The following is a 27,382-nucleotide window of genomic DNA, read 5'->3' on the forward strand; positions in this document are numbered from 1 at the left end:
CCCCCCGCCCGTACTGGGCAGAGGCGCTGTGGGCGTGGCCCGCCTCTGTGGGCGTGGCTCTGAGGGATGGGCGCGGCCTGCCCTGTGGGCGGGGCCTGTAGATGTGGGCGGAGCCAAGGGGTATAAGCCGCCTCTGCTTCCCCCCGCTCTCGCCTTCCCCTTTCTGCGCCTGCGCGCCGCTCCTTCACGCCCCGCCTCCAGTCCGCCACCGTCCCGTCATGCCCGGCGAGCGCCCACGCCGGAAGCGGAAGTTGCCTCGTCCACCGGAGCCCGGTACCGCTCTTCCGTTTCCGGCGGCACCGCGAGTCATGGCGCTTTTCGAGCAGATGCGGGCTAACGTGGGCAAACTGCTGCGGGGCATCGACCGGTACCGGCGGGGGGGGACCCCGGGGGCGGGGACGGAGGACCCCGGGGGCGGGGGGTGGGGGGGAGCTCGGCGGGGCGGGGGGCATCGGCCGGGACCGGTGGAGGGCGCCGGGATGGGGGACGTTCATGGGCCGGTAATGGCGGGGGGAGCCGGGTTCGGGAGCGCCGAGGAGCCCCCGGGGACGGGGTGTTGGGGGCGGTGGGGCTCGGTACAGCGTGGCCGGTAACGGCGGGTCCCGGTGGGGTGCGGCCCCCCTGTCCCCGCAGGTACAACCCCGAGAACCTGGCCACGCTGGAGCGGTACGTGGAGACGCAGGCCAAGGAGAACGCCTACGACCTGGAGGCCAACCTGGCCGTGCTGAAGCTGTGAGCGGGGCCGGCGGGCCCGGGGGGGGAAGGGGGACCCACCACGTCCCCCCCATCCCCAACGCCCCCCTCTCCCCCCTCCCCAGGTACCAGTTCAACCCCGCCTTCTTCCAGACCACGGTCACGGCCCAGATCCTGCTGAAGGCTCTGACCAACCTCCCGCACACGGACTTCACCCTCTGCAAGTGCATGATCGACCAGGCCCACGTATCCGCCCCGCCGCCGGGGGGGGCTTTTGGGGAGCCCCCTAGCACCCTCCGCTCCTCCCCAATGGAGCGAGACGTCCCATTTTCCCCCGTGGGACCCCTCGTCATCCGCCTCTTGACCAGGAGACCTGAATTTAGGGATTTTGGGGAGGGGGGGCCTGGTTTGGGGGAGCAGCTGGGGGGGGTCCGGGCCCTTCTCCCCACATTTCCCTTAACCCCCCCGGCCCCAGCAGGAGGAGAGGCCCATCAGGCAGATCCTCTACCTGGGGGAGCTGCTGGAGACCTGCCACTTCCAGTCCTTCTGGGTGAGTCCTACCTGCGGGAGAGCACCCCAAACTCCAGGGGGGGTACCCCAAATCTAGGAGGAGTTGGGGCGCTCCCCAGCGCTCGTTGTCCAGCCGGGGATGTTAACGACCACCCCCCTGCCTTCCGCAGCAAGCGCTGGATGAGAACATGGAGCTGCTGGATGGGATCACCGGCTTCGAGGACTCCGTGAGGAAATGTGAGGGGGGGCTGTGGGGGGTCCTGGGGGGGCTGTGGGGGGTCCTGGGGGGGCCGGCAGCTGACGTGGGGTCTCCCCTTCCGCAGTCATCTGCCACGTGGTGGGGATCACCTACCAGCACATCGACCGCTGGCTGTTGGCCGAGATGTTGGGGGACCTCTCGGGTAAGGCAGGGGGTGACAGGAGGGTTTGGGGAGGGGGTAGTGGGCTGCGGGCTGAAGCCCCCCCATATTACGCCACCCCCCCAGAGGCTCAGCTGAAGGTCTGGATGAGCAAATACGGCTGGACGGAGCCGGAGCCCGGGCGGATCTTCATCTGCAACCAGGAGGAGAGCATCAAGCCCAAGAACATCGTGGAGAAGATCGACTTCGACAGTGGGTGTCGGGGACCTGGGCCCCCCCCCAGGCCTGGGGAACCCACCTGGAGCTTGGGGACCCCCCCCCAGGCCTGGCGAGCCCCCCTCAGAGCTTGGGCATCCCCCCAAGCCCGAGGCCCCCCCCTCACTCACCTCCTTCTCCCGCAGGTGTCTCCAGCATCATGGCGTCCTCCCTCTGAGCCCCCCCGTTTTACCATCGTGTCCCCCCCAGTTTTAACTCTTGGCTCCACCAGTAAAGGAGAAGCCTCCACGGCGCTGTCGTCCTTTTGGGGGGGCTGTGGGGGGGGTCCCTGGAGCTGTGGGGGGGGTCCTGGGGGGTGACCCCCCCCCCCCCGTGGTGCAGCTTAGGGGGCAGGGTCCCCCCCTCCAGGGGGGTGGGAGCACTGCTGCCTGGGGAGGCCACGCCCTCTCCGTGCGTCGCCACGCCCCTTCGCCTGTGGCCACGCCCAGTCAATCTATATTAATGACCCACTTCACTGTTCATGGGTGGGGGGTGGGTTAAGTCGAGTCTTGGGGCCACGGAGGGGGGGCTACCATGAATATTAATGAGGGTGTCGTCCCTTAGGGGCGTGGCTGCCGAAGGCAAGTAGTGTGGCCGGAATGAATATTAATTAGCTTCCCCGCCCCTTCATATATATGCAGTCTGGGCGCAGTGGCTGGCGCATGCGCGGTGGTGGGGAGAGTACGGTGGGCGGGGCGTGGAGGCACGGCGGGCGTGTCTGAATTCGGTGGGCGGGGCGCGGAGGCACGGCGGGCGTGTCGGTGGTGGGCGGGGCGTGAAGGCACGGTGGGCGTGTCCGCACGGGGCGGGCGGGGGCGCGTCGCGCATGCGCGCGCGGCGGTGGGCGTGCCCCCGGGCGTGGCGCGCGGCGCATGCGCAGCGGCGGGGCGGGCGGCGGGGGCGCAGAGCCGGTCGGCGCGGCAGGAGCGGAGCGGAGCGATCGCAGCGCCATGGTGGATTACCACAGCGCCGGGCAGCCCTACCCCTACGGCGGCAACGGGCCCGGCCCCAACGGCGACTACATGGCCCAGGAGGATGACTGGGACCGCGACCTCCTCCTCGATCCCGCCTGGGAGAAGCAGCAGCGCAAGGTGGGCCCGGGGCGGGGGGGGGGCTGAGGGGACCCTGAGGGGCCAGGGCCGGGGGGGGGTCTGAGGGGGACCCTGAGGGGCCAGGGCGGGGATCTGAGGGGACCCCTGAGGGGCCAGGGCCGGGGGGGGTCTGAGGGGACCCCTGAGGGGCCAGGGCCTGGGGGGATGTCTGAGGGGCCAGGGCCGGGGGGGGGTCTGAGGGGGACCCTGAGGGGCCAGGGCGGGGATCTGAGGGGACCCCTGAGGGGCCAGGGCCTGGGGGGGCGTCTGAAGGGACCCCTGAGGGGCCAGGGCCTGGGGGGGCGTCTGAAGGGACCCCTGAAGGGCCAGGGCCTGGGGGGGGTCTGAGGGGACCCCTGAGGGGTCAGGGCCTGGGGGGGATCTGAGGGGACCCCTGAGGGGCCAGGGCCTGGGGGGGGTCTGAGGGGACCCCTGAGGGGCCAGGGCCTGGGGGGATGTCTGAGGGGCCAGGGCCGGGGGCGGGGGTCTGAGGGGGACCCTGAGGGGCCAGGGCCGGGGGGGGGCGTCTGAGGGGACCCCTGAGGGGTCAGGGCCTGGGGGAGGCGTCTGAGGGGACCCTGAGGGGTCAGGGCCTGGGGGGGGCGTCTGAGGGGGACCCTGAGGGGCCAGGGCCTGGGGGGGGATCTGAGGGGGACCCTGAGGTGTCAGAGACTGGGGGGACCCCTGAGAGGTCAGGGCCCCGGGGGGGAGGGGGGTTGTGGGGCTAGAGGAGGGGTCGGGGGGGGTGTCTCTGAAGTGAAGCAGGTGCTGGAGGCCCTGAGGGGTGCTGGGGGGAGCCCCTGGGGAGGGGGAGGCCCTGGAGGGGCCCTTCCCGGGGGGCAGGGGGGGAAGGGAGGTGGCTGGGGGGGACAGGCCCTGCGGTAGGAACTAAGGGCACTGGGGGGGCTCTGAGAGGAGGGGAGCGACAGGGGGCAGCCATAGGGGGGGCTGTGGAGGAGGAGGAGGGGGTGACGGGGACAGGGGATGCTCAGGGCAGTGCTAGGGAGGGGTGATGGGGTCCTGGGGCCCGAGGGACGGGGGGCACTGGGGGCGTGTGGGGCTGGGCAAGGGGGGAGACCTTTGGGGGGCTGGCGTGGACAGCCCAGCACAAAGCCTGGCTCCGAGGGTCTCTCCGGGGTGGGACTCCCGTGTCGGGGGGCTGCGGAGAAAACAAGCCTTCCCCCACGCCTGGCTTCGGAAAAATCCCACGTCCCCCTCTCCGGTGGGCAGCTTCGGCCGGAGCGTGGGCCGGGGGAGCGAGACGCCGCCAGAGCCGGGGTGTAAAAGCGTCCAGGAGAAGGATCCGCTCCCTGGGACAGGAATGGGGAAATAAGGGAGAGGATAAAAGGGCACTGGGGGAGAGGCGGCGGCGGGGAGGGGCAGGTCGAAAGGCGCCGCAGGGAGAGGGTGACGCTCCCGGCACGCTCAGCGCCTCGCCGGGGGTCTCGGCGAGAAGTTTGGGGGGGGTCCACCTGCACCGCAGCCGAACGCCGGGACCCTCCGATCTGCGCCGGGCATCGTGGCCTGGCAAAGCCCGCTCGCCGCGGCACGGACGGGACCGTTCCCTTCGGCAAGCGCCGGGAGCTCCGGCCTGCCGCCTTCCTCCTGGTTAATAATTGGAGACCGTTTGCGGGGAGGCAGCGAGGTGGCCATCTGCTATTTTTGTGTAATTGCCTTAATTGCAGGGGTGGGCGGAGGGGGGTTTCAGACCCCGCGGGCGGAGGAGCCGGCCGGGCCCCCCCCGGGCTGGGGGGAGCGGCGTGGGTCGCCGCGCCGGTGCGGACACCTGTATAAACTCCGAAATGGGAACGCTGGGTTTCTGTTGCCATAGTTACGCTGGGGTTTTTTTTTTGTGTGTGTTGTTTTTTTTTTTTTAAAATGGCAGCTAAATGGCATAATTTTTGGCGAAGGAAGCGCGTGCCAGGCCTCCTCCTCCTCCCTGGAGCGGTGCTTCGGCCAGCCCCAACCCGCCGCTTCCCAGCAAGTCTGGGGCCATAACGTGCTTTTTTTTTTTTTTTTTTTTTTTTTGCTGTCAGCCTCACTTTTAACGAACTTTTGGGTCTGTTGGTGCAAAACGCCCGAGTTGCCCCGCGGCGGGGCTGGACGCCGTGGCCGTGGGGGTCCGGAGGAGCCGGGGCTGAGCTGCCGCCGGGTTTCCCAGCCCTGCCCGGCCGCAGCCTCACGTGGAGAAGGAGACACAATATTTAGAGAGGGTTTTGGCTGACGCGCGGCTCGGTAGAACGTGGAGCTGTTTAGTCTCGGGGGGGCGAGGCTGGGAGGGCGAATCGCGCCGTGGCTCGCAGCCCGAGCTGCCGAGCGCGGGCGAGCCGGCACGCCGGCGGATGGATGAGGTTCGTGAGGGCTGGACTCGAAGCCAGTGGTTATAAATTCCAGCTGGTTCAAAGGCAAGGCCTCGTTAGCTTCGGGCGGAGAGCTGGCTAATTAGCAGGCCGCAAACCCCCACCCCGATTCGGCACCCGGCCCGTCGGAAGCGTTTCCCAGGTCTGGCCGTTCCCCCTCTCCGTCATCCCCTTCTCCGTCCGCAGCCGGCGGTGAGTTTGCCTCCGCAGCGGCTCTTCCTCTTCTCCTCCTCCTCCTCGGGCGAGGGGACAGGCGCGGACGTGCTGCCCGGCGTGGAAAGCCGCCAGCGACTCCAGGGATCTGGGGATCCGGCTTCCCTGTACATCCCTGCTTCCCCGAAGGCGAGGATGAGGCTCAAAGCCAGTCCTGATCCTCCCAGGAGGAGCAGGCGGCGTTGGAAGCGGTTCCTCTGCGGGTGTCGGAAGGACCGGCGCGCTCGGCTTCAAGTTAATTACTTTTTTTTTTTTTGGAGCGGTTTTGTGTCTTTTTGATCTCGGGGGAAGCTGCCGGCATGCCGAACATCCCGCTCGGCCGGGGCTGGCTTTGGAGAGGGAAGGAGGCGGCGAGCTTCAAGCCTCAAATCCCTTCAACATCTGCTGCGCTGGAATGGAAACGACCGAGGCCTCGTCCCGTCCCTCGCAGGCGGAAAGGCGGCCGGGGTGGACGGACAGGGACGCTCCCGCTCGGAGCGTGCCGGTGCGGAGCCGTCCCGACGGCTGCGGTTTTGCTGCTGGTATGTGTCCAGTCCCCGGGGTTTCTCCTCTGGAATCTCAGCTATGTGCCTGGAACAGCGGGGCACGATCTGCCGGCGTCCGTCCTTCCCGGCGTCCGTCCTTCCCGGCGTCGGCAAACACGCCGGGAAAAAAAGGGAAATCATCGCTAGCGCGCGGCCTTAAATAGACGTGCGCGCTCCCAGCTTCCACCCGCTTCCGTCGCTGGTACTGGAAAAATAACTCAGTGAAAATACAGTGTCCTTGAGGGCCGTTGGGGCGATAACGAGCCCACGGGGCGATAACGAGCCCACAGGGCGATAACGAACCCACAGAACGGTAACGAGCGCGGTTCGGGTAATGCTCGTCCCACGGAGTGAACGCCTGCTTCTCGCAGCATCGTCTCCTGCGCCGGAGTCGTTAATTGTACCCGCCGCTGGTTCATCAGATTCGGGCTGCCCTGTGCTGCTTAACGACCTCGGCGTGTTAACGAGGCCGGGCTCACGGCCGGGGCTGGTGTCCTGCCCGCGGCGGGGATGAACGGCGAGGACCGGCGGAAAGAGTCGCTCGCGCCTTCGCCTCGGCTCCCCCGAGAGCACGGACGTGATGGAGGAGCGGCCGCTTCTCCGCTGCCCGGCTGGATTCTTGGTTTCTCTCCAAAGACAAAACATCCGGCCCCGAGAGCCCTCTGCCTCCTCGGAAAACATCGCCGGCACCCTCGGCTGCCTCCGGCTCCCGCGCGGCGGCTTTCGGGCTGTGCCCGGAGCGGGATTCGTCCTTAAACCCTCCTTTGGAGGAAAACGCTCTCTGCATCCCCGCGTTCCTCACCCTCAGCCTGTCGCTGGTGTTTTCCCGGCATTGGAGACGGCTTTTCCGGAGCCTGGAAAAGCCTCTGCGTTCCATTCACCCCCAATTTTTTCCAGAGGAGAGCTCGTATGTAAAAACCCCACGGTGATTCCCGGTGCGATGGTATAAAGGTGCTCGCCCCGATGGTTGCGGCCGGGCGCGTTTTTCTCCGGCGCTTAAGCCCCTTTCGGGCTTGCTGGCTCTCCTCTTTAAAAATAATCCACCTGCTTAATCCCGCTGCGGCAACTTTTCGATCCCAGGTCGGATCCTTGGCGGCAGATTGCCTACCTGGGCCTGGTGGCGGCACGTTAATGCCTGTTTGATGACGCAGACCTGCCGGGCGGGAGCCCCGCTTACGCAAAGCGCCGGGGAAACGCTCTGGCAGGGCTTTCCACGACGCCCAGGCACGACGGCCCTTCCTAACGAGCAGGACTGACGACCGGGGATGGGGAAAGGAGGATTTTTTTGGACCGCGTGCTCCTCCTCAGAGCCGCGCTGGCAGCGCCGGGACAAGGGGCGCCGGTCGGTGGGATAAACGAGCGTTAATTCCTCCATCTGGCCCTTTGGCTTGGTAATATCCCTCTGCTTTTCCCTTTTTTTTTTCTGGCACGTGTCGGAGCCTCTCCTCCCACCTCGGGTGGGGGCAGCGCCTGGTTTTAGGAGAGGTTTTAGGGAAGGAAACGGGGGGATACGGCGAAGCCGGCCCAGCCGCGCCGGGGAGGATGGAGAAACGACCTGATCTAACGAGCCGAGCTCTTCCGGGAGCTCACATTTATCCCTAGAAACGCAGCGCTGGAGAAACCTCCCCTAAAGCTCCTACGTGCCGAATCTTTGGACGTGCCAAGCTGCCCGGCCGAGCCGGGCCGGTGCCGCAGCGCGGCAGGCAACGCCCGGCTCGAGGAGAGGTGTGCCGGCGCTCGGCGCGGAGCTCCTCATCCTCGCAGGAATGCGGGTACGCCCGCCGGCCCTGACTCACCTGCGCCCTTATCTCCCCTAAAAACGGAGGCACCGGAGCCCTGGCTCGCGCCCAGCCCCGGAGCAAGAGGAATTTCGCCTCTTTACCCCAGACCCTCAAAATCGGAGCAGCCTCCGGGCTGCGGCACGCCGGACCCCGGCGAGGGTTTGCCGCGGGGGGCCGTGCCTCCCCCGGCTGCTTCCTGCCGCCGTCCTCCTCCGAGTTAGCTGCTTTCTCCCCAAACGGTCGAGCCGAGAGCCTAATAAGGAAAAAGAATGAGGAGAATCTCCGTGGTCCAGCCTCCCCCGGCCCGTCCGGTAGCAGCAAATTAAAAAAAAAAAAAAAAAAACAAAAAAAAAATCAACAAACCCCACGACGAGGGAAATGACGAGCGACTGGAAACGCCCGGCAAGTCGCGAGCAAAGCCCGGCCGTGCCGAGCCGGTGGCTGCCCGCCCGTCCCGGCGTTTTGGGATGCTACGGTCACCGCCTCGAAAGGCAAAGCCCGGGCCCGGCCGGTAACGACGCCCTCCTAACGAGGGCAGGACCGAGGGTGGGAGACGTTGCTCCTCGGCATCCTTTTTCTCCCCATCCAGAGAGAAAAAAACTCATTTCTCCTGATTTTTGTAATTTTTTCCCTCTGCTTGAGCTCCGGAGCTTCTGCTCCTCAAGGGAGAAGCGGCTTCAGTGTCGAGCTGAGCCGCTAGCGACTGTAATTAGCGATCCCGCTAATTGCCGGCCGAGGCTGGGCTAACGCAGACGGATCCCTTGGCCATCCTCCCTGACGCGTTGGGAAATGCTGGTTTCTTCTCCAGAGCTTTGTTTAGTCTCGGCGACATCTTAAGAGCAGGCCGATAACTTGGAGCGCAGGAGCGATTTCCTGCCCTAACGAGCTTCCCGTTGGTGGCCCTAACGAAGGGGAGGCGGCACGGCTGAAGCGGCGGCTCTGCCCCGGTACGTCGGGGTCTGCCGGACCCCCCGTTGCCCACCCGAGCTCCCCTGGGGACTCGCCACCCGTTTCCACGCACGTGGCTGCCTTCGGGCCGTCGTACTCCCAGGCTGGATGGGTTTTTTTTGCTTAAAACCCTGGAAATGAGACCAAAAGCGCCCGGCCGCTTGCGGGGGGTTTCGCTGCAGCCCACTCCAGGGGAACCAGTGGCGTTACCGGGCTCATCGCTCCTCTGTCGAGGTCCCTCTCGCCGGGGAAAGCGCTCACGGGCGAGAAGTCACTATTTTAAAAATTTTTTTAAAAAAAAAAAAAAAGCTATTCCAGTAGATTTCTAAAAAAAGATGCTTATTTTTTTATTTTTTTTTTTAGGATAGGTTATTGTCGGCGGTGACCTAATGGAAAAATACTGATAGGGTTCTGCCCATAAATTTCCCCAAGTAAACAAACGCTCAGCCTGTGCCACGGCCTCCGAGGACAGCGGAGAGGATTTCGGTCAGGTTTTCGAGTCGGTCTAAAGTCCGCGTTGCTGTTTGCCTTAAAAGGAAGGCAGGCTGCAAAAATCCGCCAGGATCGTCCCCGTCCGAGCGGGGCAGAGCCGATCCCGCCCGGCGCGCTGGCGGGCGACAGGTAGAAAAATAAAAGCCCCCTCCCCAGCAAGCAGCCCCCCATCGGCAGCCCCCAGCCCCGCCACCGGCGCCGCGGTGGCTTTTTCGAAGCCGAATTTGGCTAGTATGGAAAGATGCGCTTGGTCGAACCCCGAAAGCACCCCCCCCGAAATGCGGGGCGGGGTGGGGGGGAAGGCGAGGCGAGTTTCGCCGGGCGCGCTCCTCCCTTCCCTTGTTTTCTCAAGGTTTCCAGGTGTTGCGTAAAATTGGAGGAAAACAGATCCTCCTTCCCCGAGCTGTGCCAGGGTCGGGTTTTCGGTGGGGTTGAGGGGAGGTCTCCCCCCCGCCGAGGGGGGGGTTCGGCTCGGGCTCGGCGCCCGGGGAAGGTGCGGGGCCACCTATTCCTGCCCCGACAAAGGCGGCTTTGATACAATGCCTGGAAAGCGTTTCTCCAGCGCCTCCGTGGGAAGGAAATTCCAGAAGCATGTGTGGAATCTCCTTTTTTAGTAACTTTTATTCGTAACACATTGCTGCGGGAAAGCTGCTCTTTGCCCGCCAGCCGGTCCTTAAGCCGGCTTGGTTAGGCTTGGCTCATCGTGTCCAGCTAGGCTCGGCTGCGTGGTACAGCGAGACACCAACCTCTTTTTGGGGTCGATTTGACGGGGTTTAGCTAACGGGCTCTGAGTGCCTGCTTGGGCGGTAAAAGCTTCAGCTCCGGGGGTGCGGGTACCCCCAGTTGGGAGAGGGGGGACCCGGGGGGAGAGCGAGGGCTCAGCCCGGCAAGCGGCACCCGACTCGGTGCCGCGGCTGCCCGGTAGCCGTCAGAAAAGAAATTCATGGGACTTGGAAGAGATCTGTCATCTTTTGAGGAAACGAGCTTCTGGGGAGGTTTTGGGAGAGCTCGAAGGCTTTTTATTGCTTTCAGCCACTATTTTTAACTCCTTGGCTGTTTCCATAGCGTTTCGGAAACAAGCACGGGCTTTCGGCGCCGCCGCAGCGAGGGGGGGACCTCGGCCGGGGCTGCGGATGAGCCGGGGGCTGCGGCGTGTCGGCTCGGCACGCCGGGCGGCTTCAGAAAAGCCCCGGGGAAGCCGTGTGCCGAAAGGCAGCCGGCCCCGCGGCCAGCCGTGACAGCTCCTTGGCCGGCAGCGCCTCGGCCCCGGCGCCGCACGGTTTAATACTTTTACGCAGAGCAGCATCCTCGCAAAACCGGAGCCGTGCGAGCAAGCGCCTCGACGGGGCTGAATCACTGCAAATGTAAAGTGGAAAAATTCCTTCGGAGGTGGAGTTTTATTCCTGTTTTTGTGCTTTTTTTTTTTTTTTTTTTAGCAGCTGCGTACGGGTGGGTTTTTGCCGCGCCGGGCGTGATTCAGCTCTTGACTCGTCTTTTCCACGTGCCGGGGCTCGCTTCGCAGCTGGTCTCTCCGCCGGGTTTCCCCCCGCCGGCACCGCGGTGAGCTCCGGCGAGCTCGCCTCGTCCGGCGGCAACACCCGGCCAGGCCTGGGGGACGCGCGCGGCGGCGTGTGACGGCCGTCGTTGCTGAGGGACGTCTGACAGGCGCGAGGTCCTGATAAGCAGCCTGGGAACGCCCTCGGATTTACCTCTCTCCTTGCCCTTACGCAGCCGTCTCCGCTCTCCTCGCCGCCGGGATGCCGAGGTAGCCACGCTACCGGCGCCGGGGCGCGTCACGGAGGCGCGTGAGATGCCAAACCGTAAAGTCCCAGCGGAGGAAAGGTGACTTTTTCCGAGCCACCGCGCTGCCTGGCACGCTCTCGGTGCCGTGGGGCTGCTCCGCCGTGGCGCAGGTGAGCTCAGCCGGGCTGTCCCGCTCTCTCCGCCGGGACGCGGGCTGCAAAAACAGCTTTAACAACCAGAGCCGCCGCGTTTCCCCGGCGAAGGTGACCCCGCGTTCCTCTTTAAGGTCAATCCTGGCGTATTTGTATTTCTGACGCCGTGAAGCCTGCGTCCGGCTCGGCTGGGAAGCGGGCACGGATCCTGCGGCCTTCAGCCGGGTGGAAGCGGCACCGCGGCGGCCGGAGGGCGTTTCTTCTCCTAAAATCCTGCCCTAAAAGCAGATGTTAGGGTGCAGCGAGTCCTGCTCCTCAAACCGCCGGAGGTGTCGGCACGGGATGAGCTCGGAGCTGCCTCTGGATTTGGTTCCCAGCCTGGTCTGGGTTTAACCGAAACCCGGCTTAGCCCGATCGTGCGCCTGAGCCCCTCGCGGTGCTGCTCCCGAGCCGGGGTGGGGGGGAACGCTTCCCCCTGGCCCTGGTGGGATGAATGGCTCGTTAAAAGCTGTCACTGCAGCATTCCCCGGCCGTGAGCTCACCGCAGCCCGCGAGCCGGCCTCCAACAATGCTCCCCGTTCACCCGCCCGGCCGCGCCGCGGCGGCGAGGAGAGGGGGGGAACCCAGGTCGCCCTCCCCGAGCCGGCAACGGGACCGTCCGAAACCGAGCCATTCGCCGCAGTCTTGGACCGTGGACGGGGGGAGCGGGAGTGGTTGCGATTTCACGGCGTAAACTTCGCTGCCCGGTTAACGGCGGTTTATTTTCTCCCCCGAGCGCGGCTGCTCCGCAGAGCCGAGGTGCCGGCGGCTACAAGCGCGAATCCAGAGCCCGAGCCTCCGGGTTTTTTGCGTTAAAAGCTGCGAGTTCAGGCCGTCATTCGGCAGCGCTAACGGCTCCGGGCGGAGCAGCAGGAAATATCTGCTTCGTGCATTATTACCCGGGGCTGGGGTCTGCAGGGGAGCCCCGAGTGGGAGCGCTGGGAGCCGGCAGCGCCTTTAACGTACACGAATGCCCGGTCCCCTTCGGGGAATCAGGCCCCGCTCCCGGGCGAGTCCGAGACGCGTCCCGAAGCTTCGGCGCCGGAATCTGCTCTGTTTGCAGTTCGACGTCTTGACCTTCGCCAACCCCTGCCAGCAAATATTTGCTGCCGAGCATCCGAGGAGGGGGAACGGAGCGGAAAAACCTCTCCCCTCGCTGGCAAACCCTCCCTGGGCTGGTGGGGCGTGGGTGGGCAGGGCTGGCTGCCTGTTTCGCAGGCAGCTGCCAGCCGGGACATCCTTCCTCCTGCTTCTTCGGCAGCTTCCGCGGGGCAAACCCCCCCGTGGGTCTCCGGCGTCCCCGCAGCGAGTTGCCCGCCGGAAAGAAAGCGGAGCCGGGGATCCGCCGGTGCCGCGGGGTGGCTTTTGTCCCCAGCGGACGTCACGGCGTGCCGGCAGGGTCCCCGTTGTCCCGTTTGTTCTGCAAAACAAGGCAGAAAACTTTAGTCCCGGGGTTTGAGAGGCGGGCTCGGGGCGAGAGGTTGGAGACGGGGCCTGGGGGGACGCGGTGAGTGCAGCCCCCGAAAAGGGGGAGTCGGTGCGTCACGGCGAGGTGGGACGGAGAGGGGTGGTTTCTCCGGAGCTTGGCCGTCCCCGGTCTGACCGTCCTCCTCCCTGCCTTGTCCTCGCAGACGTTCACGGCTTGGTGCAACTCCCACCTGCGGAAGGCTGGCACGCAGATAGAGAACATCGACGAGGACTTCCGCGACGGCCTCAAGCTCATGCTGCTTCTGGAGGTGATTTCAGGTCAGTCCCCGCTCCGGGCTTTTGCCGGGCAGACGCGTTGGTGCGACCGCCCGCCCCTCCTACCCGTCGCCGTCCCGCGTACCTGCGCTATTCGTAACACGCTGGAGTCCCTGCGAGGTTCATAAAGCGGCGTTTGGGGTTTTTTGGGGTTTTTTTTTAATGTGCATATGTGCCTCAAAGGAAGTCTCTTGTCCCGTGGCCTCACCTCTAACCGCTCGCCCTCCTCGATGTTCTTTCGCTGTTAACCTTAAACAAAAAGCTTTAATCCCGCTGGCTTCTCCTTTCCAGGGGAACGATTGCCAAAACCGGAGCGGGGAAAAATGAGAGTGCATAAAATCAACAACGTGAACAAAGCCCTCGATTTCATCGCCAGCAAAGGCGTCAAGCTGGTCTCTATAGGAGCTGAAGGTGAGTCTGGGACCCCCGGCACGTCTCGGCCGGCCCCAGCCAGCCCACGCCGCGTAGCGGGAAGGCTTGCCGACCGGCACCGGCTCCTCCGTGTCACCCGCGGTCTCTGCCCGCTGCCCCGCAGCGTGACACCGCGAGCTGGCGCGGGGACCCGGCGCCGGCACCCCCACGCCGTGCCGACAGCGCCTGCCGGCAGTTTGCCTGACTGACGGCGGCGGGCGCGGCGGAGCTGGGATTTTGAAGGCGGTATTACACGCCCCGGGTGAGTCACGGCGCGGGGCGGCGTACCCGGATCGCCGCGGAGGTGTCGGCGTGGGTTTATCGCCGCGGCCGCCGAGCGGTCTGCGGTTGAGTCAGCTGGGAGGTGCCGCCGGTCTCGTCGCCGCAGGGGCGTCCGTGCACGCCGGCCGGGAAGCGCCAGGCGAGCGCCGCTCGCCGCGTTGGAGCTCAGAGGTTAAAGGCGGCTCAGCCTCCCTCTCCGAGGTCAAGGCTATTTCAGGGAAGCTGTTGCGCAACACGGTTTTGCTGGAATCATCAGAAAAACGTGGTTCCTTCCAGCCCGCGCCCCACGCCCGGACGAAGCGAGGCTTGCTAGGCAAGGCGTGAAGCCCCCCTCTCCTGCGGCGAGCTCCCCAAGAAATCCCAAGGGGTCTCGGTCGGTCTTCAGCCTGCGGGCAGGGGGTTTGGTGACCGGTTGAAGACTCGGCTTCCTCCAGGGCTCGTCGCACGGGTACCTGCTGCTGCCTTGACTAATTGCCGTCGGTGATCGGGTCAGAAAATATCTCTAGAAAAGCCAAATATTTGCATCTGCGTTGTTCCAAGTCGTTCTGCCCGCTGTTCCCTTTGAGCCTCGCCCCGTGTTCGTACTGGCAGGAAAAGTATTATGGTTTAAAAAACAAAATTCCTCCCATTAGATGAGGATCTCCGATTTTCCTCAGTCGCGGGGTTCTCTGGGGCCGGGCCAGCTCCCGGCTCTGCCCCAGCTGCGTCGGTTTGGTCCGTCCCCACGAAAAACAACCCGGTCAAACAGAGCAGAAAAATACTTTGGTTTTTCTCCGGTTGCAAACGAAGCAGAGCGCGTCCTTCGCCGTCGCCTTTGCGCCGAACACGTGGACGTCGAAGGGTTCGTGTTGCAGACGCTGGCGTGACGTGGGAGAGGACGCGGCGCCGTCGCGTTCCTGCGAGCCGGGAGCTTGCCAGCTAACGAGAAGCGGGTTAAACGCCGGATTTAATTCCCCCTCCGCCTCGCTCAGAGGTCTCCGAGCTCCTCCCCAGGGCTGGGGGGAGAGGATTTCCCGGTCCGCGCAGCAGCCGGGACCGCTCGCCTTCGGATTTACTCGCCGCTGACGAAGCCCGAGGGCTGCCCCGGAGCTTCGGGGTGGTTTTTGCAGGGGACGGGGCCCTGTTTGGCAGCGGCTCACCTTGCAGAGCCAGTTTTTGAAGAGGCTGGAAGACCGCGGCTCGCTCCGAGGTTACATCTTTGAAGTCTTGTCGGCTGGCGTCGCTTGCCTGCTGGGGAAGACTGCCTGTTCCCGAAACCGGTGCGTGTTCCAACTGGTACCGCATTAAAATACAAGATGCGAGGGTGTGGTGGCGGTTACAACAGCCGTTTATCCACCGAAGTCTCCCACGCGTCAGCCGAACGGTCACTGCAGGCAACTGCTCTTGGAGCATCTTGACTCCGTCCCCCAACCTCCCCCCAAAACAGGGGCTTGGGTTGCCCAAGAGATGAGAAACGTCTCGTCTGCTTGTCGGAGGAGATGCCCTCCCGCCGCCCCGGCCGGCGTGGGAGCCCGAGCTCCTCGGGAGCCGTGGTTCGGTTCTCCTGGGTGGTCGAACGCCCCGTCCCGTCGGCTTGGGACGCGGCGGGCTGCGGCAGCTCGCCGTCCGGACGCGCTGAGGTCCGGCCGAGGCGGAGCTGGGCATTGACACCACCAACTGGGTTTTAACACCACCATCGTGAAACTGGGCTTGGAAACGTTGATTTTGGAGGACGCTTGCTCCGGTTCTGGACTTATTTGGTCACGAAAGACGCGGGGCGAGGATCCGAGGTGTGGTGGGCGAAGAGCGAGCTGCACGTTACAGGATCGTCCCGTAGCTGCCGACGTACCAGACGAACGCGTACAGTGAAATGAAAAGCGTGGGGTGAGCCCAAATCTGGGCTCCGGGGTGCTGCTCCAGCAGCTCCTGCCTGTTCCTCCGCACCCGAAGGCAAAGCGGGGAGGCGGGGAAGGAGCTCCCCGTGCCGGTGGCGTTTGCCGGTGGCATCTCCTGAAGATCTGACGAGCTCCTGGCCTGTCCTGGCGAGCTGCGAAGCAGTGGGTGTCTCTCTGGATGTGCTCCGGGGGCAGTCCTAGCGTTCGGCTTCCTGACGAGAGAGCCGCAGACCCTTCCCGCTGGCTCCCTGCTCCCGCCTCGCTCGGAATTGCTCTGTAACGGGAAGGGACCTTGGCTGCCTCCGGCCGCGGGGAGCTGAACGCCTGGTTTTTCCCTTTGGCTTTCAGAGATCGTCGATGGCAACGCGAAGATGACGCTGGGCATGATCTGGACCATTATCCTCAGGTTTGCCATCCAGGACATCTCGGTGGAAGGTAAGGGGCAGGGATACGCGCGCCGTAGGCGGCATCGGACGCCGAATCCGCTCTCCCGTCCCGTTGGCGAGGCCGCTCCGGCTGCTTCGTGAGCTGCCGCGTCCCTTTGCAGAGACCTCGGCGAAGGAGGGCTTGCTGCTGTGGTGTCAGAGGAAGACGGCTCCCTACAAGAACGTCAACGTGCAGAACTTCCACATCAGGTAACATCCTCGACGGCCGCCTCGGCTCCGAGAGCCGCTCCTTCACGCGCCGCAGGAGGCGTTGGTGCTGCTCCCCCGGGCTTCGCGGCTCCTCTGAAATATTCAGTGGCGAAGCTTTCAGCACGGCTGGAAGGGGAAAGCGCAGCTCGTGCTGTTTTGGGTTTTTTTTGCTGCGGTTACGCCTGAAATATCCGCCCTTTCTGCGGGCTGCCTTTCCGGGGGGGTTCCAGGATCTGAGGGAGACGAACGATTCGTCTTGGCCCTTGAATCGGGGAGGGGTGGACGAGAGGGGTGTCGGGGGACGCGGGTGTGTGAATTTAAGCCCCGGGCACAGGGATCTCACTCTCCCCTCTTCCCTTGCAGCTGGAAAGATGGTCTTGCTTTCAACGCCTTGATCCACAGACACCGACCGGAGCTCATTGAATACGACAAACTCAGAAAGGTAAAACGGGGCGGTAGCGCGGTCTCTTCTCTGCTGCTTTTCTCGTCTGAAAACCGAGCTTTGAGCTGGCGGAGAAGCGTGGCTGTCCGTCTGTCTGTCCGTCTGCTTAACTGCCTCAGCAAGGCGTCTGTGCTCGCTGGACGCCAGCCCTCCTCGCTAGCTCGTCTCCTCTCTCTAGGATGACCCCGTCACGAATCTGAACAACGCCTTCGAAGTGGCGGAGAAGTACCTGGACATCCCCAAGATGCTGGACGCAGAGGGTAAGCTCTCCGGCTGCTCCCGGCTATAACGCGCTGCCGAAGGGCGACGCTGTCCACGTGCCGTAAATATCCAGGTCCTCGACGGAAGATCCCCTCCTTCGGGCGCCAAGGAAGCCTGCCGGCGGCCAGCTCGGAGCTGGGCAGGGGGGTGGTTTCGCTGTACTTACCACGCTCTTCTGCCCGTACAGGTGTATTTATCTGGCGTTTAAGAGCTGCTCGTTTGTGGGATTCCAGCCTAAAGAGGAGCTGGCTCCTAGGCGCAGCGTGGAGAGCGAGCCTGGCTCGCGCCAGCGGCGGCGAACGTCCCCCTCTCAGCCTAACCCTTGTTGTTCACTTGCAGACATTGTCAACACAGCTCGCCCCGACGAGAAAGCCATCATGACCTATGTGTCGAGCTTCTACCATGCCTTTTCTGGGGCTCAGAAGGTACCGGAGGCGGCTGTGTCCATCTCGCTGTAACATTTCCGACTGCAGCATCCTACACTCATGCGACTTCTCTTTCAGATGGCCGTTTTGTCTCTCGTTGACTCGGGAACCAGACCTCAGCTTGTTCACATGGGTTTAACAAAGCCGCTCGGCTGCCCCCAAATCTCTCTGTAGTGCGATGCCAGCGCGGCTGGGCCAGGAGCACCAGCCCGGCGCTACCCTGGGGCAGAAAGGAGCTTCCCGAAGCTGCCCGATGAGGCTTGGGAGCTCAGATCTATCTCGAAACGAAGCCTCAGCGCTTTGCAAGCGGCTGAGCTATTAAGCAGGGGAAGGATAGCGGCAAAAATAACCCCGTCAGCCAGCTCTGGTCTGGATCCCGGGCCCCAGCAAACGCTTGTTCCCCTCCGCTGCATGCCCGAGGGGGGTTGAGGATTCCCGTGCCGCTTCTTCACCCTCTCTCCTCCCTTTCTCTCTGCGCAGATATTGTAGGCACTCTCAGGCCCGATGAGAAGGCCATCATGACATACGTTTCCTGCTTCTACCACGCTTTCTCGGGTGCTCAGAAGGTGAGCTTTGCCGGGTGGGGCTGCGTGCTTGGGTCGAGCCGCTACTAACATCGGACCTTCGGTCTCCCGAGGGTTGTTGCGCTGCTGCACGGCTTCTGGAAACGTAAAAGCGGGGCCGGCTTTAGCTTCACTCGGGAGAAGGGCAAAGCAATAAGCCCCTGTCCGGGAGGAGAGCCGGGCTGGCTCCTGCGCTGCAGAATTCTTTCCAGGCTTAGCGTAGCTGGGCTTTTGTCGCCGCACGGGGCAGGAGGTAACCTGGGTAAACCAGGAAGAGCCCAAATCCCGGTTTGCTCCGCGACCTGGGTTTCCGATGCATCTTTTCGGCGCAATCCGGGCTTGCGAGAGCTCGAGGCGACGTCTTAAATCAGCTTTACCCGAGGGCTTGGGCAGAGGAGGGCCGGTGTTCCCTCCAGCCCCGTCCGAGACCTTCGTTAGGGGGACTCATTAGACCAGCGCTCGGAGCCAGGCGTGAACCCTGTCACCGCGTCGGGGTGCCGCCTGTCACCGTGGGGTGCCTGGGAGGGCTCAGCGCCGTCGCTCAGCTGCCCTTTCCTTTCCTTCCTTCCTAAACGCCTCGCTTCAGACCCGAAGCGAGGGTGGCTCGCGGCACAGCCTGCGCGTTTAAGAGGCATCGCTGTTGCGGGCGGATCAGCAGTTAGCGCTGTCGGAGGGATTTGGGAAATGGATGAGCCCCTTGGTGGCTGAGAGAGTGTGCGAAGAGCTGGGGCAGAAGCCTCGACTTCTGCGGGAGCAATCCAGGTCTTGATCTGCGCAGCCGAGAGCCCCGCGTGGCCGGCGCCGAGCCCTCGAGGACGGCTGCCCCTCGGCGCCGGCGGCTGCGGGACGGTTAATGAAGGTTAGGATTAATTTACCGGTCGCGCGAACCCCCGTGCAGCAGCCGCCTGCATCTTGAGGGCTGCAAATCCCAGCCTGGCCGGTGGTTTGGGTTTTTTTTCCCTCCTTGCCGGTGTGCCCCCAGCCGGCGTGCCCTCCTCGTCAGCTGGCCTCGATTAGCTCGGGAACATGTGCTGTTTTCTTCTGCGCCGAGCTCGGGGCGGCAGCGCCTGGCTTCGGCGGGGAGCGTGGCTAACGCGGTTAAGCCGTACCCGGGGCAGCAGGAGGAGCAGCCCGGCCCCACGTCCCATCGCCCTCCCGCCTTTTCCTTGGATTTCAGACCTCCGATGCCTAGCTTTTCTCTTTTTGTTCGTTTATTTTCCTTTTCCCCTGTGGCGACTCGTTTTTTCCTCTTCCCCGTCCTTCTGTAGACCCTCTCCACTATTTCTGTTGATGTCTGGCTTTCAACTCCTCTTCCTGGACCCTTTCTGTGCTGCCTACCACGGTACTCCATCCCCCAGCCTTATCCTTTCTGCCTCCTCCTCACCCTCCCACCCAGTGTAGAGAGGATCTGCCTTCCTGGAAGAGCAGAAGACCGAAGGATGGTGCTTAGAGATGGGTAAAAGTGGGGAAAAAAAAAAAAAAAAGAGGAGCAGCCTGGATGCGATGGGCTTTCTCCTGCTCCGTGCAAAGCAGCGCCAGGCTCCGGCAGGGCAGCGTGCCTGCGGACAGAGAGCAGGGAAGGAAAAACTCGGGGGCAGCGCGGGTCTCGCTCACGATGGCGGCACGCTCAGCGCGGCCGCGCGCTTCGGGGCTCCGGCCCTCGAAAGCCGAGCTTGCCGTGTCCGCGAAGCCGTCGGTGAGGTTTGACCCGCGACGCGGAGGTAGCGATGCCGGAGCTGAGCTGGAAGTCGGCCGTGACGGTCTCGGGGAGCCCGGCCTTCTGCAGCCTCGAGGCCAGGCTGCGTCTCCCCTGCGCGGTGCCCGGAGACCCTCGGCTCCCAGCCGGGCTGCCGGAGGGGGATGCTCTGCAGCTCCCAGTCCCCCAAGCTGGTCGGAGCGCTGCTGCGGCAGGACGGGTCCGCTTGGGACGGGGACGTGCGGGTTGGGGCACCGCAGCCTTCCGTGGCTCTGAATCCCTCCCCGTGCTGCTCTTCCCCTCCAGGCGGAGACCGCGGCGAACCGCATCTGCAAAGTGTTGGCCGTCAACCAGGAGAACGAGCACCTGATGGAGGACTACGAGAAACTCGCTTCCGACGTAAGCCACCCCATCACCGGTGGGGTCGGGGGGACCCGTTCTCCCTAAAACCGGCCTCCCTCTGCCGTTCCCCGCCTCCCGCCCATCAGATCCCATTCCCCCCGCAGCTGCTGGAGTGGATCAAGCGCACCATCCCTTGGCTGGAGGACCGCAGCCCGCAGAAGACCATACAGGAGATGCAGCAGAAGCTGGAAGACTTCCGCGACTACCGACGGGTCCACAAGCCCCCCAAAGTGCAGGAGAAATGCCAGCTGGAGATCAACTTCAACACCCTGCAGACGAAACTCCGGCTGAGCAACAGACCTGCTTTCATGCCCTCCGAGGGGAAAATGGTCTCGGTGAGCGGCTCCTCGAGCGTCCTGGGGGAGTAGAGCTGGGAGATCTGGGGGTGATGGGGTGGGAGGGGGTACCCCCGCGCCGATGGGGTTCCTGAGGTTGAGAGCGGCGGAGCTGGAGGTGCTCTCCTGTGCTCCCAGGGGGGTTTTGGGGGTGGGTTCCTCTTCAGCGTCTCCCAAAACCGGCGCTGGGGTAGGAGGGGGCTCCCAAAACGGCTTCAGAGGGGCACGTGCCTCCGCCGCCGTCGGCCTGGGGAGGAGGGGACCCGCTGCCGGCGGCGGGGGATGGCTGATGGTGATGAGGTGGGGGAGAAGAGCCGCCCTTCCCACCTGGGCGGTCCCCTGAGCCCGAGGCCCTCTGCCCCGTCCCCAGGACATCAATAACGGCTGGCAGCACTTGGAGCAAGCCGAGAAGGGCTACGAGGAGTGGCTGCTGAACGAGATCAGGCGGCTGGAGCGGCTCGACCACCTGGCCGAGAAGTTCAGGCAGAAGGCGTCCATCCACGAGGCCTGGACCGAAGGTAGCGGCTTGGGGGGGCACCTTTCGGGGGCGGGGGACGGGGAGGTTTTGCGTCCGTCACCCTGACAGCGGCGAAACCCTTGGAAAGCAGCTCGACCCTTTTAGAATCCGCAAGCCGCCCCGCTGTCCGCACCGGGGCTAACGTGGTGGCGAGCTGCTGGTGTGAGCGACCAGGGTCCCCGTCCCTGAGCTGATGCTGCTTTCGGGGGGCGGCAAACCCCCTGGCAGCACCTCTCGGAGACGCTCGTCGTTATTTCAGGGTTTCTGGGTGCGCGTAGGCTTGGGCAGGGGGGGAAAGCTGTTCGTTTGGGGCCGTCTTTGGAGGAGATGCCGCCCGGGTGGCCTCCTGCGAGCCGCAGGACTCGCCTCGGTGCCTCTGCCGGCGCATTCGGAGGGGGACAAAGCGTCAGCCCCCCCAAAGCTGGGGAGGTGACGGCCCTCGCTCCTCTGTCCCTAGGCAAGGAGGCCATGCTGAAGCAGAAGGACTACGAAACCGCCACCTTGTCGGACATCAAAGCCCTCATCAGGAAGCACGAAGCCTTCGAGAGCGACCTGGCGGCGCACCAGGACCGCGTGGAGCAGATCGCGGCTATCGCGCAGGAGCTCAAGTACGTCTGCGCGCCCCCGAACGCCCCGGGGGACCCCCGAACGCCCCGGGCCGCGCTGCGCTTCGGCCCCTTCCTCCCGTGCTCTCTGCAAAAACCCTTCGTCTCGGGGGTCTCGCAGCGAAACCCGGGCCGCGGCTCACCTCCGAGAGCCGCGCCGGCGGCTCCCTCCTCCGCACAGTGCCCCTATTGTTCTGCCCGGCCCTTCCCCCTCCTGTTTTCTCCGCCGCTAGAATACGGTTATTGTAAGGCAGCCCGGGCAGCCCGGCTCTTTTTTTTTTCCCCCCAGTCAGATAAACTTGCACACAATTAGTACACTGAAAGCCAAAGGCAGGGCGAAGCCATGAATGGAGCCCTTATTCCAGCGGCTCGAGTCGCCGACAACCGGGAAACGGGGACACGCGGCTCAGGAGCCTGGAAAACGCCGCGGCGAGGAGCCAGGCAGGGGCCGAGGAGCCGCGGCGGCTCGGGCAGGGGCCGGTCTTGTGCCCGCTGGGCTTTTAAGGGGCCGCGGCGTCGCCGTCGGCGGAGCTCGCCCCTGGCGAAAGCTGCTGGAAGGGCCGCGCGTAGCCGAGCGCGTCGGGATGCGGCCGGCCACGCGATGGAGCAGGGCGGGAGCGACGTGGGGGAGCTTAGCCCGTCCCGAAGCGGCTCTCTTGGTCCCTTCCAGCACCCACCTCTGTGTCCCCCGTATCCTCACCCCGCTGCGTTTCTTCCCCCTGCTAAAGCGAGCTGGATTACTACGACTCGCCCAGCGTGAACGCTCGGTGCCAGAAGATCTGCGACCAGTGGGACGTTCTGGGTTCCCTGACCCACAGCAGGAGGGAGGCTCTGGAGGTAAGCGCAGCCCGCCTCCGCACCGCTCCCCGCCCCGGATGGGGACGGGGGGGACAGGGCCGCCGTGGCGGAGCCGCCTCCGCTCCTGACTCCTCCCGGCCACGTGCAGAAAACGGAGAAGCAGCTGGAAACGATCGACGAGCTGCACCTGGAGTACGCGAAGAGGGCGGCCCCCTTCAACAACTGGATGGAGAGCGCCATGGAAGACCTTCAGGACATGTTCATCGTCCACACCATCGAGGAGATCGAGGTAGGAGGCGGCGGCAGGAGAGGCGTGAAGGCTCCATAGCCTTCGGCTTTCTGCAGAACGTTTGTCTCCCGTTTGAGATGGCTTCGCGGCCATTTTTCACGTGAGCTCTGGCCTCTGCGAGATCTAGGGAGCTTCTCCGGGGGGGAAGGATGAGCTGGTATAAAATTGCCCTCAAAGCAGCTCCCCAAACCTGGCCCCCGCCTCTAACCCGGATCCCGTCTCCCGCAGGGACTCATCGCTGCTCACGACCAGTTCAAGTCCACCCTGCCCGACGCCGACAAGGAGCGCGAGGCCATCCTGGGCATCCAGAGGGAAGCACAGCGGATCGCGGACTTCAACAGCATCAAGCTCTCTGGGAACAACCCCTACACCTCTGTCACCCCGCAGATCATCAACTCCAAGTGGGAACGGGTAAGAGCCTCCTCCGGCGTCCGCACCGCGGGCAGCCGAAGCGCCCGCGAGCCGTCTGTTGGCGCGGCAGCCGGTAATAACGAAGGGATCGTCTGGGGGGCTGTAGCTCCTGCTCCCCCCGCAGCCCGATGCTCCGCAAGCTCCTTCCCATTGTGCCTGGAGCACCGTGGGTTTCACGGCCGTGCCTTTCCGTAGCCGCCTTTCCCAAATATCTCGATCCCCGCAGCCCTGGCAAAGCTTTGTCCCCGCTGCCACGTGCTCCGGCACCGTCCCGTTCTCCTCGCAGGTCCAGCAGCTGGTGCCGAAGAGGGACCACGCCTTGCTCGACGAGCAGAGCAAGCAGCAATCCAACGAGCATTTACGGCGGCAGTTCGCCAGCCAGGCCAACATCGTGGGGCCCTGGATCCAGACCAAGATGGAGGTGAGGGCTTGGCCGGCGCCGGAGGGGCGGCTGGCGGCGGTTTTCCCGGCGGTGGGTGGGCTCCGCCGGAGCTGGAGTGCCGTCTGCCGTCCGGAGGGCTGGGGGGGGCAGAGCCGCAGCCCTGGGACCTGGCTTCGGAGCGAGAGCTGCCCTGCCTCTGCCTTGCCCCGGCTCCAAAGAGGGTGGAAAGCGACGAATCCGTTGATAAAATCAGCCTGGTGCGGCGCGGGGCTCCTGCTTACGCTTCCTAGCAGACGCCAGCGCCCGGCGTGCTCGTCGTTCGGAGCACGTGGCGTCGCTCCCCGCGTGCCCGACCCTGAGCCGGCCCCGCTGGCGTTGTTTGTCCCCCCTCCAGGAGATCGGGCGCATCTCCATCGAGATGAACGGCACGCTGGAGGACCAGCTCAACCACCTCAAGCAGTACGAGCAGAGCATCGTGGACTACAAACCCAACATCGACCTGCTGGAGCAGCAGCACCAGCTCATTCAGGAGGCCCTGATCTTCGACAACAAGCACACCAACTACACCATGGAGGTGGGTGCCCTGCGCCCGCCCCGGCTCCGGGGTCGCCGAGGGAGAGGTTTGACCCTTCCTCCGGGCATCGGGAGGGTTCGGTCACCCCCAAAGGTGCCCTGTCCCCTCTAGTCAGAGCCTTGCGAAGCCTGGTGAGAGTCGGGGCGCTGGGCTATCGCCGGTAGCTGCTTCCCATCCAGTGGCTCCCGCTTCCCTGAGCGCCTTAAGTGCGTGCCCGAGCTCGGCAAGCCGGGTGTCCCTTCCCCGAGACCCTCACCGCCCCTCTTCCCCCTCCAGCACATCCGCGTGGGCTGGGAGCAGCTCCTCACCACCATCGCCCGCACCATCAACGAGGTGGAGAACCAAATCCTCACCCGCGACGCCAAGGGCATCAGCCAGGAGCAGATGCAGGAGTTCAGGGCCTCCTTCAACCACTTCGACAAGGTACCGGGGCACCTCGAGCGCGCCGGGGCGGTGCTGCCGGCGGCCTGCCGAAACCTGCCTTCGCCTCTCGGCCGTCGGCTTCCCCTTGGGGGTGCAGGGGGGGCTGCCGCGCCGGCCCTCGTCCCCCCCAGAGCCGCTGCTCCCCTTCAGAGGAGCGAGACCCACGGGATTATTTCCCCCCCGGTGCCGGGACGCAGCCCCCTCGGCGGGGACGCGGTGGGGGCAGCCCCGGGAGGCGGTGGGGGCAGCGGAGCCCTGCTTTCAGCCTCCTCGGGCAGCAAAGCCAACCTGCGTTCCACTAACAAGGTGTTTTTCCCCCCTCCCGCCCCCCCCGGCGCACGTCTCCGGCTCCCCCCGTTTCCCCCCTTCGCCTCCGCTGTCGCCCGACGGCCGGCGCGGCTCCCCCCGTGCCGCGGCGCAGGATCACGGCGGTGCCCTGGGACCGGAGGAGTTCAAAGCCTGCCTCATCAGCTTGGGATACGATGTGGAGAATGACCGACAGGTATCCAGCCTCGCCGCCCCGTGGCCAGAGACGCGATTAACCTCTCTCCTTTCTTTCTTCCTCCCCGTCCCGTGGTCTTCCTCCCCTTCCTCCCACGCTCCTCCGCCCCGCCGCCCGCGTCTGTGCTGGCTTCCCCCTGCGACCCCCCTCCCCTCTCCCTCTGTGGCACTGCCAAAACGCCCCCTTTAACCGCGTCTCTGCCTCTCTCCTCCCTTCCTCCCTGCCCTCCTGGGTTTTCCTTCCTCCTCCTCTTCCTCTCCGTCTCTGCATGCGCTCTCCGTCTCTGCCCTCTGTGGCCGGCGCTCTCTCCTCTTCCTCCTCTTCACCCCCTCGGAGTAGAAGCGCACGGGAAGCATGGACACCGATGACTTCCGAGCTCTCCTTATCTCCACGGGATACAGCCTGGTACGCTATCTGCCGTTTCCCCCTTTTTTTTTCCCCCACCTTTTTTCCCTTTCCCGTCTTCTTTTCCTCGCTGCGAACCTCCGGGGCTGGGAGAGGGCTGGGGGCCGGTGCCGGGCGCCTCGTCTCTGCCGCAGCGCTCCCCGAGGAGGCGGGACGTCCCCTTCCCGCCGGAGCGGAGGGGTCTGGCGGTGGGCTCCGGCCGGCGAGGGGGCTGAGGCAGCGGGGGCGAGCGCCGGGGAGCCCGGCAGAGGTCCGGCGCCCCCTCCTCTCACCGCCGTCCCCCTTCCCTCCAGGGCGACGCCGAATTCAATCGGATAATGAGCGTCGTCGATCCCAACAACAGCGGGATCGTCACCTTCCAAGCCTTCATCGACTTCATGTCCCGGGAGACCACCGACACGGACACGGCCGACCAAGTCATCGCCTCCTTCAAAGTCCTGGCCGGGGACAAGGTGAGGCGCCGCGGGGGGGCCGCGCCGCGCGCCGGGGGGGCGGCTCGGGGAAGGGGGTCCCGGGGACGCTCACCTCTTCCCTCCCCCCCCAGAACTACATCACGGCCGAGGAGCTGCGGCGAGAGCTGCCCCCTGACCAGGCCGAGTACTGCATCGCCCGCATGGCTCCCTACCAGGGCCCCGAGGCCGTCCCCGGCGCCCTGGACTACAAGTCCTTCTCCACGGCGCTCTACGGCGAGAGCGACCTCTGAGCCCCGCCGCCGCCGCCGCGGCACCAAGCGCTGGCGCTTCCCGGCAGCAGCCAAGCCCCCACTTCTGGGTTTCTTTTTTTTTTTTTTTTTCTCCTTTTTTCCGTGCTCCGCATCCACGCTCACGCACGCGCCGGCTGTCCCTCCCCGGGAGGGGGTCGCAGGAAGAGCGGCGGCCGCCCCGCCCTCCGGTTATTGCATATTATACCGACCACGTACCTATGCAATGATTTATTTTGGGTTTTTTGTTTTGTTTTGTTTTGTTTTCTCACTTTGCTCTGCGGGGAAGGCGGGCTGCGAGCTGGCGGGGGGGGGGTCTCTCACCTTTTGGTCGCTTCGGGTTTCTTGGCAGGGGAGCGGGGAGCCTCGGCGCGGCCGGCGGCTCTGGCGCAGATGGTTATTTTTTTTAATATAAACCCCTTCTATTTTTTCAACTGACGAGCAGGCCGGCCGCCGGCCGCCACGTTCAAAGGGAGCCCCTTTCCTCCTGCCCGGCCTCTGCCCTCTTTAATTTATGCCTCTCCGCAGCGCAAAATCCCAGCGGGGGTCTTTGCGGAGCCAGCGCCGGCCCCTCTGCCCCGGCTCGGGGAGGGGGGGTCTCGCCCCAGCGCAGCCCCCTCCCCAGCACCTCCCTCCAGCCTTGGAGCAGGTTTTTCTGAGGACCAAAAATTAAAAAAAAAAAAAAAAAAAAAAAAAAAAAAAAGCAAGGGGGAAAAAAAACCACAAAGCCTGATCTTTTAAAATTTAAATGAAAGCCAGAAGGTTCCTATTTACTTTATTAACTTACGGATTTATTATATAAATATATATTCACCTAGCAGCATATATTACCGGTTTTCTTTGTCATGTAATTAAAATATTGCTGGTAACTGTTAACGACGGAGACTGGACCGTTCCTCACCGCTGTCGTCCCTCCTCTCCCGGGCCGGGGGCCCCCTGCGGCCGGGACCCCCAGGGCTTCCCCCGCCTCTGCTCGCGTGTGCGCAGGGTGGGGGGCACAGGACAATAAAAGGTGTCAGATTTTTAAGGGCGATGAGCTGCATCTTTCTCCTTCGGGGTGGCTCTGGGGGGTGGGGGGGGCGCGAGGCAGGGGCCCTCCGGCCCCAGAATTCCAGGAATTGGCCTCAAAAGCCCTTGGGAAGCGGGACCCTGCGGGAAGGTTCCTGTGCTGGTTTTTATTTTTTGCAGATTATGGCTGAAATGGAGCAAAAAAACGCCCCGGCCCGGGGGTCCGGAGGGGCTGGGGCTGCTGCCCCATAGCTGGGGGTCCCCGGGTGGGCAGGGGGGGTCCAGCCGCGCTCACCCCGCCCCCCAGGACGGTGACGCCGTGGTGGGCTCCGCCGGCAGCCGGTGCGGGAACCCAGGGAGTGGCTGCCGTGCACCGGGAGCTGGGGGGCGGGTGGGGGGGCCAGATCCCCCACCCCCCCTGGTGTGTGCCTGTATACCCCCTGTGCACCTATATACCCCCCGTTTGGGACCCCATATACCCCCCCTTTGGGACCCCATATACCCCCATATACCCCCCCTTTGGGACCCCCTATATGCCC

The 27,382-nt window shown here is 64.6% G+C and overlaps 2 protein-coding genes across 6 annotated transcripts; both read left to right on the top strand.

Moving 5' to 3' along the window:
* Window positions 1-172: 172 nt before the first annotated feature.
* On the top strand, window positions 173-2,066 carry EIF3K (eukaryotic translation initiation factor 3 subunit K). Of its 2 annotated transcripts, XM_075134533.1 has the most exons (8): window positions 173-367; window positions 634-732; window positions 819-939; window positions 1,169-1,243; window positions 1,374-1,440; window positions 1,527-1,604; window positions 1,689-1,814; window positions 1,964-2,066. In XM_075134533.1, the coding sequence occupies exons 1-8, from the start codon at window positions 219-221 to the stop codon at window positions 1,993-1,995; spliced, it is 747 nt and encodes a 248-aa protein (XP_074990634.1). In that variant the 5' UTR covers window positions 173-218; the 3' UTR covers window positions 1,996-2,066. The 2 variants fall into 2 exon arrangements, with proteins under 2 accessions (XP_074990634.1, XP_074990635.1); XM_075134534.1 differs by lacking the exon at window positions 634-732 and having other exon boundaries at window positions 235-367.
* Window positions 2,067-2,686: 620 nt separating this feature from the next.
* Window positions 2,687-26,538, top strand: ACTN4 (actinin alpha 4). 4 transcript variants are annotated; one of them, XM_075134440.1, is made up of 22 exons: window positions 2,687-2,908; window positions 12,792-12,906; window positions 13,195-13,314; window positions 15,819-15,905; window positions 16,018-16,105; window positions 16,469-16,547; window positions 16,726-16,807; window positions 17,714-17,799; window positions 19,799-19,891; window positions 19,999-20,229; window positions 20,600-20,747; window positions 21,204-21,354; window positions 22,080-22,188; window positions 22,298-22,438; window positions 22,667-22,849; window positions 23,136-23,270; window positions 23,626-23,805; window positions 24,082-24,228; window positions 24,650-24,730; window positions 25,070-25,135; window positions 25,429-25,587; window positions 25,680-26,538. In XM_075134440.1, exons 1-22 carry the CDS (start codon window positions 2,690-2,692, stop codon window positions 25,836-25,838), a joined length of 2,859 nt encoding a protein of 952 aa, XP_074990541.1. In that variant the 5' UTR covers window positions 2,687-2,689; the 3' UTR covers window positions 25,839-26,538. The 4 variants fall into 4 exon arrangements, with proteins under 4 accessions (XP_074990541.1, XP_074990542.1, XP_074990543.1 ...); XM_075134441.1 differs by lacking the exon at window positions 17,714-17,799 and adding an exon at window positions 17,148-17,233 and having other exon boundaries at window positions 2,695-2,908; XM_075134442.1 differs by lacking the exons at window positions 17,714-17,799; window positions 25,070-25,135 and adding an exon at window positions 17,148-17,233 and having other exon boundaries at window positions 2,695-2,908.
* The last annotated feature ends 844 nt before the right edge of the window (window positions 26,539-27,382 follow it).

This window comes from Calonectris borealis, chromosome 32 (assembly GCF_964195595.1).
Source record: "Calonectris borealis chromosome 32, bCalBor7.hap1.2, whole genome shotgun sequence".
Lineage (NCBI taxonomy): Eukaryota > Metazoa > Chordata > Aves > Procellariiformes > Procellariidae > Calonectris > Calonectris borealis.

Excerpts from the sequence above, each read along its gene's own strand:
- EIF3K (XM_075134533.1), top strand. The coding sequence starts at position 219 with ATGCCCGGCGAGCGCCCACGCCGGAAGCGGAAGTTGCCTCGTCCACCG. Across the intron at positions 368-633 it reads CTGCTGCGGGGCATCGACCG|GTACAACCCCGAGAACCTGG; the intron begins GTACCGGCGGGG and ends CTGTCCCCGCAG. Across the intron at positions 1,441-1,526 it reads CGAGGACTCCGTGAGGAAAT|TCATCTGCCACGTGGTGGGG; the intron begins GTGAGGGGGGGC and ends CCCCTTCCGCAG.
- ACTN4 (XM_075134440.1), top strand. The coding sequence starts at position 2,690 with ATGCGCAGCGGCGGGGCGGGCGGCGGGGGCGCAGAGCCGGTCGGCGCG. Across the intron at positions 16,808-17,713 it reads CAAGATGCTGGACGCAGAGG|ATATTGTAGGCACTCTCAGG; the intron begins GTAAGCTCTCCG and ends CTCTCTGCGCAG. Across the intron at positions 23,806-24,081 it reads ACACCAACTACACCATGGAG|CACATCCGCGTGGGCTGGGA; the intron begins GTGGGTGCCCTG and ends TTCCCCCTCCAG.